General features: G+C 45.1%; 2 protein-coding genes across 8 annotated transcripts in view; both read right to left on the reverse strand.

Annotated features, from left to right (window-relative positions):
* The window catches only part of LYPD1 (LY6/PLAUR domain containing 1), a 34,316-nt gene extending 32,887 nt beyond the window's left edge, over window positions 1-1,429 (reverse strand). The window contains exon 1 of the mRNA XM_062185772.1: window positions 1,298-1,429. Within this exon, the coding sequence (XP_062041756.1) occupies window positions 1,298-1,349 (52 nt within the window). The 5' untranslated portion in view covers window positions 1,350-1,429. The remainder of the gene's footprint in view (window positions 1-1,297) is intronic.
* Window positions 1,430-3,273: 1,844 nt separating this feature from the next.
* NCKAP5 (NCK associated protein 5) overlaps window positions 3,274-14,956 on the reverse strand; it is a 957,082-nt gene continuing 945,399 nt past the window's right edge. For all 7 annotated transcript variants that reach the window (XM_062185802.1, XM_062185829.1, XM_062185796.1 and 4 more), the window contains one exon: window positions 3,274-4,688. In XM_062185802.1, the coding sequence (XP_062041786.1) occupies window positions 4,410-4,688 (279 nt within the window). In that variant the 3' untranslated portion in view covers window positions 3,274-4,409. The remainder of the gene's footprint in view (window positions 4,689-14,956) is intronic.

A 14,956-nucleotide genomic window follows, 5' to 3' on the forward strand; every position in this document is an offset into this window, starting at 1 on the left:
GGAGAACCTCCCCTGCCCGCGCTTGGGACGTTGGGGAGCTCCGCACTCCAGGGTCTACAAATAGTTAGGGCTGGATGAGGCTGAAGCCGGCAGGGGGCGGCGCGGGCACTCGGGGTCCCGACGGCTAAGGCAGAATACTACCCAGGAGCCCTGGATCCCAGCTCCACACACCATCAGCCTTTTCCCAAGAAGTTCAGAGGGGGCGGGGGCGGGGGCGATTTACAAGCTGAGGAGCGAAGTAGTTCCAGAGACGAGTCAGCTTCAGTCAGTGCCAAAGGGTTTGCCTAATTGCTAATTGGTTACAAATTACTTAATTACTATTTTGGCACCATTGATGATTGCTCGCGCAAACGCCTTCGCAGTTTTATTTATTTAATTTTTAAAGTGCTGTGGCTTCTGCGCGGGAACCTAGAGAGGAGGCGCGCAATGTCAAGAGCTCTGTGCCCTAAGTCCCCCGCCCGGGGTCCGTGGCTGCTCTCCCGGACCACACCAGCAGCGGCGGAGCTGGCCGCAGTGGGTGCGAGGAGGCGCGCGCGCACATGTGTGTGTGTGTGCGTGTACGTGTTTGTGTGTTGTGTGTGTGCCTGAGTGCTGTATTGTCCGCGCTGTCACCCGGGACCGCGACGCCGAAGCCTGCTTTCCCCGGGCCCTCGTTTTCAGAGCATCCGGTGGCGAGAGTCGGCGACAGGTTCCCCAGCTCTACAGAGCTCGGTCGGGAGTCGGTGGGCGAACTGCACAGGGAGAACTAGACGTTTGCTCCTCTCTTCGCTTCAGCCCGGTAGCTTCTTCGGATCTCCGAGCTTCTGTCTAGATCGCATCGCCGGTGACACCCTCTCTCCGCCCCAAAGCCCTAACGCCGGGCCCGGCGCGCCCCTCCCAGCACGACCCCGAATTCACTCGCCCCGACCGTAGGCTGCCCAGCGCGCCGCTCACCTGTCGGCGGCGCCACTCCCACGGGGTACCAGAGACGCCTTGCAACTTGGAGGGGTTCAGAGTGTCGCCCCTTCCCCCTCGCCAGCACGGCTCAGACCCTCGCTCCTCCCCAGCCCGGTTTCTCCACGGCGCAGCCCGAACAGCTGCATCCCGGAGTTCCACAAATCCGCTGCTCCCCGCCCTCCTCCTGTGGCGCGGGACTTGGAGACTTTCCCAGTCCAGCGCCGCTGGGCACCGATCGACAGCGCCGAACTCCCGCTGGGTCTCTCCCGCCGGAGAGACCGGCGCGCGGGGAGCCAGGGGGCCACCGGGTAGATGGGGTGTGCATGCCCCGCCGCGCTGCGGGCCTCTTGGTCTTTCTTACCTGGAAGCAAGAACAATCCGCAAAAAGTTGCCGCGATGCCGAGGACCCACATCGTCCCGGAGCCGCGAGGCCGGGGGCGGGCAGGCTCATTAGAGGCAGCGCCCGTGGCTGAGGCTCACCGGGCCGCAGCGGCTGTGGCTGCCGAAGCTGCTGGGGCCCGCGCCGCCGCCGCCGCCGTGAGGAGCCGCAGGTGCCGCCCGCGGTGCCCGCATCGCCCGCGCCGGGCTCCCGGCTGCGGGTCGCGCGGCTCCTCTGGCTGGCGCTCCGGGGCCGAGGACAGCGCTTGCAGAGTTGGCGACTGAGACTGAAGGAACTACTAGCGATCCTCAGCACCCAAAAAGTCTCGCCTCTTCTCCCGCCCTTCCTCCCGCCCGCTCCGGGCACCACGTGACGGCTGCCGAGTTGGGGCGGGGAAGGCCGGGACGGTCCCAAGTCCCCACCCCCTCCTGCCGTCCTCCTCTCCTGCCTTCGCACGTTCCCGAGAAAGGAGCTCCAGGGTAGGCGCGGGGGAGGTCTATAGTTTTCCGAAGGGAGGTGGGGAGTCCGGAGGCTGGGGAATCCGCCAGGAGGGCGCAGCAGGTGCCGCAGGGACCTGCTGAGCGCCGCCCCGGGGGCCAGAGTGGTGGGGAAAGAACGCGAAGCACTGGGCTGGACCCGCGCCCCGTGCGACCCCGACTCCGGGGCCGGCCGACAACCCCCAGCAACAGTGTCCAGAGCGCTGCCACGGCTGAGGCCCCGTGTCCCCGGCGGCTGGCGGGCCAGGGGGCACGCTGCCGCACACCTGCTGAAGTTGCACGCTCGTAATCTCCCTGGGGTGTCCCGTGCGGCCTCGCCGCCTCTTCTTGCGAAAAGCCTGTGGCGAAAGGTTCATTTCAGGTTTGGGCTGTGGCTGTGGCAGGATGGGAGAGGGTGTGCTGGGGACCCTGCCCAGCCTGGCGCGCTCGCCCTTGCCTCCTTCCTGTCGCCCGCCCGCGCGCACTGCTGGAGGGTGAGTCAAAGCCACCGTGGTCGCCTAGCCCAGGAGAGGGGCCGCCCCAACGACAACCGCCGCCCGATCTTTACTACGGGCAAATCGGGGGTGAGGAGCAGGGTCTGCAGTCTTCCATCCTTTTCCTCTAAAAGGATGGCAGTTTCAATCTGCCCTCCGAAAGCCACGAGTTTTTACGTGTACTCCCGCGCCTCCCCTAGAAAGGCGCCATCCGTGCCCACGACTCGGCCTCTGGCTGCTCCCCCTCCAACCCCTTCTCCTGCTCCCCAAGCCCCAGTCACCCACCTTGCGTTCTCCGGGGGTGCCACATTGCTGTTTTCGCCTTCTTCGCGAGCTTTGCTGCAGGTGGTGCGGGAGCCCGCTCGCCAGCCCGGAGCACTCCAGCGCCCCCGCCCCCAGTCCCGCACGTTGCCACCCCAATCTCCAAAATCCCAGGGGAGCGCCCATTTCGGTGCAAACAGCCTCCTCGGCTTCACCCCTTGTCGCCCTCCCCTCCTGCAGCCGCCTCGCCTCTCGGGGGACGCGGTCTCGGGCTGGGGCGCTGTCATTTATTTCCCACCCTGCCAGCGCAGCGAGTCTGGAAATGGGTTTAAATGACTTTCTCGCAAGCCCGCCACAGAGCTCTTCCATCTCTGCCTGGGGCTACTACTCCCTTCGTGCCCCCAACCTCCCCCACCGGCCCTCCATCTTCCTTTCGTTTCCAGTTGGTTAACCCCTGGGGGCAGGGGTGGGGGGACTGAAACGCTTTGACCGTTACTCGCTGGCCCGATGACTCTGATCTTAACACAACTGGCAGAATTACTATCTCTGGAGAAAAGGGCTAGTTTGTTTATTCCTTAGGGGACTCCATCCCAGGCGCACGTGCGAATCGCGATTCAAATAACCCAGTGGGCCAGAGTCCTTAAACGAGTGCTTTTCCACTCTCAGAGGGTGCAATGGTGACAGGATTTTTATTCAGAAAAGAAACCGAAAGGATTTTTAACCGTAGGAAGGACAAGGACATTTTACAGATTTTCATTTAAGATACCAAAACTCCAATATAACGAAATTGCACAAATTAACCGAATAACACTGATCTTACAGTAATACTCTTTAAAGAAACAAGTGTGTGCTAAAGTAACCATACAGATCCTAAAAATATTTCTATTATGCCTAGTTTACAAGCTCCTGTACAAAAGCAATTATAAATAGTGCACGTCTAGAAAAAATACACATAACCTTTAAAATAGAATTTATCCTTACATATAAACAGTCTTTGTAGAAAAAAGAATATTAAAAGTATGAATTTTTCATAGCACCAACCATTCATTTTATTTAAAAAGTGAACACTTTCCATAGTGCCCAGATTTTAAGAAAAAGAGCAGGAAGATAAAAATCAACAAAGTATACAGAGAAGCACGAAGTAGAAGTGGATGTAAGGAAATGCTGGGAGGCAAAGCCTGCTGTTGGAAGTAGAATCAGGGGTGCTTCTGACTCAGCGTCACACTTGCCAGGGGCGTCCACACTTCAGTACCCTTTTCATTCCGCAGTAGAAGCACGGTGACAGTTATTACTACCTGAATCTCTGGCAACAGTTTCGAAATTACACTAGAAGTAAAATTCCTCTCAAAGTGAGGCAGTGAGATGGAGATCAGACTGATCCCTTGGTTTTCTTCTGCAGGCCCTGTGTTAGGCTTACAAAGTGTCCTCTCTAACAATCCGAGGACTAGGACAATGCACTTCACAACAACCTTAATTGTAATTGTTTAAAAATATATATCATCATCAATTTCTAAGACTTCGTACATCATTTCAAGAGCATGGCACTGATTCCATTTATTGCTGTCTTTTTTTTTTCTTTTTCTTTTGCTACAAATATAATTTCTTTCCCCCAAAATTTACAACTTCTATACAAGTGTTCAAAAAATGTGCAAATTTAAGAATTCTGTATCATGGATCTGTTTACTTTCCATTCTCTTGAAACACAAGTGGAGTCTACTTTTGTTCCCTGGCAGAGAAGTAAGCTCTGGTGTGTTGCCTGCCTTGAACCTGACAATGTGGGCTCTGGTGTTGCAAAAGTTTCCTGTCCTCATCTCTACCTCCAAAGTGCTCCATTCCCAGTTCTAAGGAAAAAAGAAAAGTCCTTTATACATCGTTTGAACCTTGACTTGCACAAGAAGAGAAGCTATCATATAAAGAATCGCTCAAAGATTCCAAGTTGTCTATCCCAGGCCTATCTGAGCTACTCAAAGATGCCTCTTCATTTTTTTCTTTCTCTTCTTTTTGTCCTTCAACCTTGTTCATTGAATTCTTTTCTTTTTCTAATAAAATCACAGTATTGCTGTTAAATTTATTGAACGACTCCAGGGAAATTTTAGGTAATCTATTCTCAGGATCTTCTGTTTCTTCAACTTGTTTCAATTTCTGCAATAAAAAGAGGAAAATATTAGAAACATATTTCTTTAGAAAATCAAGTTATCCTGTCCAATATTCAATTATTGTCTTATAAAGTGCCATTTAAAGGGATAGAGAGAACCTACAGTCTTTAACAATCTTCTCGTATAATTAAATGTAATAATAAAGCTAGTTTTAGGGATAAATCAAGGCTTCAATCATTTTACTGAGATAAATGGATCCCAATTTACAAACCAGTTAAGTGCCACTTAATTTCATTTTAAATGAATCCACCTGAAATTTGTTTAGGTAAAGCACTTTATTTTTCTTAAAAGTTTCAAACTCCTTGCATTCCTAGTTAAGTATTCTATTAGTTGCATTTTTTCCAAATATGGATAGGGATTAGCAATTGGTAAAAAAAAAGTCATAAAATCCCTGAAATTGCCATAAAATGTAAGCTCATGTTGCATTTGCCATAAGTACTGCCATGTTGCACTTTATCCCTCTATAAGACTTAAGATTTGAAGGAAAGAACTTTGTGTTTTTGGGTACAGACTCCAGAAAGCCCCAAGGACTTAAAAATCATAGTACATAGGTCTGCAGTTAGTGATTTCCCTCCAGCCTTACAGAAAGCTCTAGGAATGCCAATTTATACGGGGATATTTATAGTGTGTTATCATCACTGAAACTCTAGGACTTTATATGACATTGCAGCCATATTCAATGGTTATCATACGTAAACTCTGTAAACATAAATACATTCAGTTGCTCAAGCGGCTTGTAAGGTGAGGCTGGAGGAGAGACAGAGAAAGGAATAGATGCAAAAAACACTGAGAATGGCAGTGAAAGATCTCTAAACAATTTGTCATCTTCTTTTCTTCTTTCAGGCAAAAATTCCACCCAAACATAAGGAAGAGGCAGGGACCAGAGGATCAGAGACAAAAAGAATACTATTTATTAGGGATCCACCAGGTAAAACACATTTAATAGATCTATATCAGCCTTTTCAGAAACCTGCAAGTTAAACACTACTATTTAATTTTGGTGTTTTGATCCCATGTCTTATTTTTTAAATTTAATTTTAACTGACACATAATTGTACATATGTGCAGGGTACGATGTGACTTTTGGTAGCTGTATACATCATGTAATGATCAAATCAGGGTATTCAGCACATCTGTCACCTCAAATATTTATTATTTCTTTGTGGTAAGAACATTCAAACCCCTCTCTGGTTACTTTGAAATACAGAATATTGTGAACTACTGTGTAGTAGAACATCAGGACTTATCCCACCTAACTATAATTGTTGTAGTCACTGGCCATTTTTAAAAATGAGTGAAACAAGGCAAGGCTCAGAGTGACCGAGTTACCTGCCCAAGGTTGCCCAGCAGGTGGTGGAGAACAAGATCTGAAGGTCTGCCTGGCTGCTTTCCATGTTCTTCTTTCCATTAAACCACACTCTTTTGTAATAAAGGACAGGTTGTTCCACTTTTTTATTTTTTTGGTCTTTCATTTTGTTACCAGCATTGTATGCCTTCCTATTCTGCACCCTGACTCTACTTCACATCCTTAGGTTGTTGGACTTAGAAAGGTGCAGTGAGGAAAATTGTGTTTTTATTGGAGGAAAACATATACAGTCAAAGCCTATGGACTTTTCCATGCTAAATATTTAACAGAAAGAGGAGAGAGAGAGAGAGATGGAAGTGGATGGCTTTGGCATCCCAAGAGCAGGTGCAGGCAGAGTTTCCCTGCTACGGGAAATGGTGCAATTCTATAGGAATATTTGAAAGTCATCCTTGAGCTAGTACACATTTCATTAAATTATTAACGTGCAGGAGCATTGCTCATAGAGCTAATTTTCAATCTCAAAAGGCTACCTTGAAACCAGAGGAGAGCTGAGGGACAGATTCCTGGCTGATTACAGAAAAGTGGCTCCATAATTAGGAACAATGCCATGGGAGAGCCCGTTTTGATGCCATGCCAATTTTTAAGTGTTCATTTTTCAAAGAATTATATTGCACAACATTAAAAATACATAAAGAGAGTAGCAACTGCTTACTTACATTAACCAAATATAGGTAAATAAAGGACATCATTGTAATTTTCTCCTCACCTGAATGTCTTCTCCCTTGTATTTCATTCAAGGACCACAAGCATTTTTCTTGCCTATTTCTGGTCTATGTGGATCACAAATACACTCAACAAACACTATAGAAGCTACCATGAGTTAGGTGGAAGGTTTGATGCTGAAGATACACAGTTGAATAACAACTTGTGTCCTACAGAGTGTCACCGGGACCTGGTTGGCAGCTCATCTTGTCCCTTTCACCTATTGTGTGAGTGCAACAAGTCTCTCTTGCTTTCAGGTATAACATGGTGATAAGACAAGCATTTATTTCAGGATTGAAGTGAGTATTAGAAATAAAGTGCCTCTGGATCCTGGCACATAGCAGTAGGGACTCAGTAAGTACAAGACAGGATTCTTATTCTAGAACAGTGGTTCTGAGAGTGTGTTCTCTTGTCTAGTAGCACCAGCATCATCAAGGAATCAGGAAATGCTAAGTTCTTGGATTCCGGTCAGACTCAGTACAGCAGAAACTTTGAAGTTCAGCAATCAGCTTTTACCAGGCTCACTGAGAAATTCTGATGCGTGTTAAAATTTGTGCAAGACTGGCCTAGATCTTGCAGTCTTGGAGAAAGACCAGTGAAAAGTACTATTGTGTGAAGGGGGAGGTAAGGACAGAGTTAATTACTTTGAAGAGGCCCACTGTCTATGAGGCATTGCATCAGTCTGTAGGTGTGTTTATTCCACTGATTATAACAAAGGCGTACACTGGCCAGGGAGCTTATGGAAATGAAGGAACTGCCTATTTTAAGAAAAACACAGACTTCCCAGGCTTCCTTTTTACAGTTTTGATGAACGGTGAGGACACAAATATTTCCTGACTCTAAGAACATCAGTGCAACAGACAAAAGAGGACCCAGAGGGCATTCAGCCTTAAGGTCAGTATGCAGCTAGGAGTGGTGAGGATACCATAGGCCCAGGAGCACGGGCTGTGTCTACAGCAGTAGCAGCTGCTCAGATCACCCCTACTGCTGCTGTGCAAAAAAGTGGCTCCAGGTTTTTTGATTGCAAAGGTAAGGACACAAATCTAGGTCAACATTTGCTCATATTTACAATTTCCTGTTATTAAAGTATTGCTTCATATTAAAACAAAAATCACAATAAAAAAATCTCTGTATGCATGCCAAGTTGCCATCTTTGTATTGACTGAGTTTCTGGACAAAGGAGCTGATTTTACTCATTTTTTAAAAAATGTCCTCCTGTCTTCCCACCCCTGGCTTTCTAACTAAAGACTGAGTCTAATGCTAAGCCATCAGTAGTTTCTCAATGGAGGTTTCCACTAGCACAGAAGTCTTAAACATTGGCCTGGTCTTCTCCAGTGGTCCTACCAGCTACAAATGGAAGCTCTAAGACAGCTTACTTTCCTGTCTCTCCACAGGAGCACAGTGAAGTAGCATTACATTGTGTTGTCAGATCTCAGACAATTTTAAACGTTTGAAGTCATATAATATTTAAATTTAAACTATAAGGAGGCACTGAGGTCAAACACTAATGTGTTAATTATGTGGCAGATGGTGACAAACCAGTGCACGCTAGTTTACAGCAACTGTATGTGAAGGTGCTTTGCAAATTAATTGTGGCCATAATAGTTAGCATTTAATCAAGTGCCTGTTCTGTGCAGACACTCTGCTAAGCACATTGCAGGGATCATCTTTCTTCATCATCGCATCAATTCTATGGGGCAGGTGCCATTTCTGTCTCCATTTACAGGTAACTGAGGCTTGAGGAAGTAACATGGGAAAGGTCCTGGTGGCAAAGACATGGTGGAGTTTAAATTTTGACCTAGGCAGACTGTCTACAGAGCTCAATTTCTTAACACCCAGCTTGGAAAAGTACTTTATAAATGTCAGCCAATATTATCTTTCAGGGGAACACCTGAAATAAGAACTATGGAACAGCAACAATGTTGTTGTAATGTAAGACTGGTGTTTGATGAGAATTACACAGCTTCCAAAAACATCACCATTTCCTTCAGCTGCTATGTTTCATTAGAATTAGAATAAAATTAATATACTACATCTGTCACCTATAGGTGGCAACAGTTGTACAGATGACTTCTTCATGGGGCTTCTTATTGCACTTGGAACAAAAGTAGAGCTAAACGAGCAAGACGAGAACAGATTTTCAAGTTTCAACTAAATAACTTTGCAGATTCTTAAAAATATTTCCCTGTCTTCAGTGTGACCATGGAACTATTAGTGATAATCCAAGTGCAAAGCAGTGACATATTCTCAAGAAATCTCTCAAGAATTTTACCTTAACTAATTTAATTCCTGGTAGTCAGTCAATCAATCAATCATGCTAATCTACTAGTGTGACTGGTTTTGTGCAAATATTCTTGTGATTTTTTTGATTCTCAGAGGAAGGATCATAGAAGAGGGTGCTCTTGGAAAGATTTTCAACAATACATAGGATTGAGATAAATGAGTAGGCTTTGAGCTGGAAACGTTCATGGAATGGAGTTAAAAGATAAATTCATTGTGGTGTAAGATTTTTGAAATCCATGTATAGTTTTTAAATAATGTGCATTTTCTGTGAATTTTTTTTAAGAAAAGATTTTATTTATTGATTGGAAAGGCAGAGAGATCTTCCATCTGCTGATTCATGCCCCAAATGGCTGCTAAAGTCAGGAGTTGGGAACTGCAACAGGGTCTCTTACATGGGTGGCAGGAACCCAACTGTTTGGGCCATCATCTGCTGCCTCCCAGGCTCATTAGCAGGAAACTGCACCTGAATTGCCAAGTAACCAGGACTGAAACCAGACACTCCATTATGAGATGTGGGATTCCAAGTGGCAGCTTAACCTGCTGCATAACACTCACTCCATTTTCTCTGAACATTTTGAAGATCTCCTTACATGCATGAATTTCAAAGGTTTTTGTGCCAAGTTAAACTTATCTTTTAATTTCTTTTCCCAAAAACTTTGTGAGGCTCTCTCATGCAGTAAGAGGGAAGGCATTCTAAGAAATTTCCATGTAATATATACGCTGTTGCAACTGTAGACCACTCTGCAGCCTGCAGTGGGACCAGTTGCTCAATTTGCTTTTTGCCTTTCAGAATCTGCAGTGGACTCTGTAAAGTCAGAAACAGAGATGTGCTTTCCCCCAGAGGTTTGAAGAAACCCACTCAGACTCGGGAAAGACTCAGTGCAGTATCTGAATTAGAGATGGGTTCTATTTCTAAAAAGCTTTCCTATTTATGATCTCACTTGAATCTTACCTAACCACAGCCAGGAAGGTGAGGGAGACAAGAGGTATCTCCACTTGACATGGGATATTTATGGAAACTGAGTCACCCAACTTCAAACTCAAATGGAATTAGACCTGACTTTTTTTTTTTTTTTTAGTTTATTTATTCACTTGAAAGGCAGAATTACAGAGAAGTAAAGGCAGAGAGAGAGAGGCGGGGGGGGGGGGGGGGAAGAGAGAGAGAGAGAGTTCCACCACCCACTGATTCATTCCCTAAATGGCAGCAATGGCCAGAGCTGTGCCGATCTGAAGCCTTGGAGCCAGGAGCTTCCCCCAGGTCTCCCACACAGGTGCAGGGACCCAAGGACTTAGGCCATCTTCCACTGCTTTCCTAGGAACATTAGTAGGGAGCTGGATCGGAAGTGGAACATCCAGGACTCGAACTGCCACCCATATGGGACTCCAGCACTGCAGGCAGCGGCTTTAAGGGCTACGCCACAGTGCCCGCCCCTAGTTTCCTGATTTTTAACACTAAAATCCATACCATCTTTTTTTCACAGTCAGTGATAATCATGGAGAAGAGATTCTGCCTACAGCAATGTCCTGAGCTCTAGAAACCATGAGATAGTAGGAGATACAGGGCCTTGCCACAAGGAAGATGTAGGGAATATAGAAGGTGATACAGAAAAACCCAGTCAGAAACCAGCAATGTTTTTAAAAAGTGTGATGGTATCAACTACAAAGTAACATGTGCTAGATGTGTAGAGGCAGAAACTCTTGGCCATAGTGGAGGAGAAATAAATTGAATTAATGAAATACTGCAATCAATGATCATTCAACGGAGAAGGCAATTTTTTCATTATTTCAAATAAGTTTCCATCCATTGATTATATCTTGGAAATATGGCTAATATATCTACTGTAAAACTATAAAACATCAGGGAGAGATTCAGATACACTTGTGAAATTCAAATGTGGCATCATCCCTCAGCTGGTCTCTAACAGTGAGGGTTAGAGCTCTTGGCACAAATTAATATAAACAGGATCTAAATAACATAATTTCTTACTTCTCTATTGCTGTAGAGATTCCTTACCAATCAAGGACAATGAAAGTCATATTTATAGTCTTTTTACTATGTGTCAATGAAGTAGGCAGGCATACAGGTTAAAATTGATCAATTTGTGAACTGGAAGACCATGCCTTCGCCATGCCCCTGTGTGGCCTCATGCCCCTACCTTTTGCCTTTGCCATGCCCCTGTGTGGCCTCTTTCCCCTACCTGGCCACACCTGGGTGCCCACCAGCCAATCAGGTTAATTAACCACTCCCCTTTTGAAGTGGGTTAAAAGCCGGGCCACGGTGTGGCCCTGCCGGCTCTTCTTCCCTGGCCTCTTACCAGGACAGGGCTTGCTGTAGCCCTGCGCCTCCAGGGCGCATGGCCTTCGGGCCATGTGCTCTAGGCTTCCTGGCCTAGATGTTCATCCACGTGGCTGGTTCCTGGTGCTTGGTATAAACCCCTATTCACCTCTCTCCCCTAAATAAAGCTCTCACTCTCCTAAATAAAAGCTTAAAACGTACCATGCTGCCTCGTTTATCTGTGCCGGGATTTAGAATTCTCTAAATATTAGTCTAGAACCCTCTTGGGCTTATTAATATTGGGGATTTAGTAATAAGCCTGTGGTGAAATCGTAAGGCACCCCAAATTCTGGTAGCACATGTGGCATCCCGGATAACTTTAAGGGGCCATAATTTAGTGTAGATTTTAGGGAGTCTTCTCTGATTTCATCAGGGCCTGGGATGAATAAATTGCGTGGATTATCTCAATTATTACAGTAATAATCCCATGAGAACTTGTTATTCCCATCACTGTCATACAAATGGGAACATACAGACACAGGGTCTAAATATTAGTTTATTTACATATGACTAATAAGTTAGAGGGTTCTGATTTGAGCAGAAACAGTCTGAATACAGAGTTTGAGATCTTAATCACTCCCTGTTATACTAGGTATTCGGAAACTAGTTTGCAATTCCTGGCATTATGCTAATTAGTTGTGTAATCCTCTGACAGATCCTTTCCATTAACATTTTTTTCTTCATCCTTCCACTCTATAAACCTCTGTGACTCTAAAATATTTTTAATTGGGTGTCTTCTTTGCATCTATTATTGGAATTTGAGGTGGCACAGTCACTAACCCTCATGTCCCTGTTCTCCACCTTAGCTCCCAATGCCATGAGAAAAAGAGATAAAAGGAAAAGGCTGCCAGGAGGCAACAGGATTGCTTTATTACCGAGAAAGCTTAAATTGGAGAATGAGTCTCTCTCTCTTTAAAGAAGTAGGTTTCATAACACTGGTCTCAAGAAATGGACAAGCTTAGTAATTGGCGACCCTGGGTTGTGAAGCAAGTCTTTCCACAAAACCGACAGCCCAAAGGAACAGAACAGAATGTGTGCTTCTGCTTCTGTCTGCCGGGCTGACTCTGGAGAGAGGGTGGGAAGAGCCAGAGGTAGTTTGAGCATTGCCAGGTCCCTTCTTAAACTTGCTAATTAAGCAAATGACTTGTCCTGCCCTTGAGAAATGAACGAGGAAGGCCCCAGAGGTGCCAGGAGTGTTATCCCAAAGAGCTCCCTCCACGTGGATAGAAACACCCCAAATTGGGAGGAAGTGTCAGTATTAGGGTCCCCTGCCACTACTGATATGGCTAACTAGGTACAATGTAGATTTTAACCAGTCACCTAATGAGGCCACTTTAAATAGTCTGTGGAAAAATGGAATTAAAAGACAAGTTTATTTTGGTGCAAAAATTTCTGGAATCCATAGTATGCATTTGCATAATATGCATTTTCATTAACTTTTTGAAAACTCCTTATTCATTAAGGACAAGGAGGTGGCAAGAAAATTCCGGTACTGCAGTGAGGCGGGGCTGGGAATAGAAGCCACTCCACAGATGAAGAAGTAGGAGAGAGGTGATTCAGCACACGTGAAAACAGGAGAATGGCTGTTTGGAGGCAGGTGAATCAAATAGAGGAGATCCTCCGTCTAATCCAGGGCTTTGGGTTAAAGGTGAAGGTGTGATTTACCTGATTCCTTTTCCGATGAGCAAACCTTGGCCACTAGGAAGATGCATTCGGGGCAGACTTTAGTGTTATGCTCTTGTTGTAAGAATAGGAAAGAGTATTTAATCTAGGGTCTCTAAACTGAAGACTGCATGTCTCAAAGTCTATGTTTGGTGATATTTGCTGGGGGCAGGTCAGCCTCAAGGGAAGAGATGCAGCTGAAGTCATCTCTCTTTTTCACAGAGGCACCAGTTAATCTCTTCCTAATGCCACCTCTTACTGCACTCCTGGTGGAGCTACTTTCTGGAGGAGACATAAAAACAGATGGAATGACCTTTGGTGAGCACTAGAGACCACTGCACGATTTTCTTGAGTTGTGATGTTAACTCTCTTAACCTGGTCAAGTTCCAACTTGATAACTACTTTCTCCTGGTGCTCAGTGCCCTCTATTACTGCAGATGGACACATTGCTTTTCATTTGCTCGTGTGAAAAATTAATGTGATACATTGGTAATAGAGAACTACCCTTACCATCCAACTATGCAAAGGGATGTGTGATTTGGCACTTGGGAGCACTCTGTTTCCTTACTGGGGTCTGGGGACTTCTCAGTATCTCCAGGGCAATCTGTTTTTATTAGATGAAAGAGTAATTTTTGGGCCTTGATGCGCTTTTATGACGGTATTAACTATATCACTGTCATTGACCATGATCAATGGCTTTTAATGACCTCTGCCAGGACCCCTGAACCCACAGGGGGAAAAGTGAGCTTACTTTCTGAGAAAAAAGCAAGCAGAAAGAAGATCAGTAGAAAGCTTAGAGTTGCTAGAAAATAATGCACCCTGTGGAAAAGAAAAGAGTGCACTTCAGAGATAAATAATGGACACAAAGGACCTTTAAAACCTAAGTCAGAAGGATCGAAGAGAAGAAAAGTCATTTTTCATCAAAGAGCTGGGAAATGTTCCCATCTATGGAAAATGGGGGAACATGTGGGGCCCTGTCACTCAGTGGGAAGAGACAAAAGAAAAACAAAGAAAAATCACAAACTGTTTTGCCAGGGCAGGCATTTGGGAAGAAGAAAAGCATGTGACTATAAATAGGGGTAAAAATGTGATTTCTACAAACTCTGATGTTAGGGTTATCACTTGGAATGCCTATTTGAAAACCTCCATGTTTTGTAGATGGAACCACAATCTAATCTAAAACGTAGGTTGACTGCTATTGGAAACACACTGGAGTCGATGCATATGGGTCCATTTCTCCAAAAGTAAAATGTGCACTATTTTATGGTGATCTGGAATTGGGCAAATAGGCCAGTCACTGAGGTCTGCTTGTGTAAATGGATTCACTCGGCGGAACACACTTCTCTGTGCTGTTAGATTTGCTTGTCTCCTCCTAGCACGATAATATTAATGGAAAAATTTTATTCAAGAATGAGAATTGAGCAAGTCCTTAGCTGGGAACTTCTAAATCTGCCCATCTTAGTGTTGGGTCAATGATTCTAGCTGATGATAGTGAGGACAATAAACTCCTCTGACTGTAATTTATAGGCACCATTTTGAATAAAAATAAACATATATGCTACTTGCTTGACTTAAAAGATTGATCAGGCTTTTTTCTTTGCTATCCTTTCCATCATTTTGTCTTAAGTCAGATACTGTGTAGCAAGCTGGGCAATATCTGACTTAAGTCAGTGTGTTTGTAGCATAGAAAGCCCAAGGATTTTGGCAGGGGAAAATACAGCATAAGGGAACATTTGTGTATTCTAACACCATTTAGGTCTGTTTTCACTTTGAAATGGTAGATTTTTGGCTACTTGTAGGAAAAAAATACACTTTTTCTTGGATCAGGTGAGTATAAAAATAAATTATACTATTTTTCATTTCTTCTTATACTATTTTTTCTTATACTATTTTTCATTTCTTCTTA

The sequence above is a fragment of the Lepus europaeus genome, chromosome 1 (genome assembly GCF_033115175.1).
Source record: "Lepus europaeus isolate LE1 chromosome 1, mLepTim1.pri, whole genome shotgun sequence".
In the NCBI taxonomy this organism is placed as follows: Eukaryota; Metazoa; Chordata; class Mammalia; order Lagomorpha; family Leporidae; genus Lepus; species Lepus europaeus.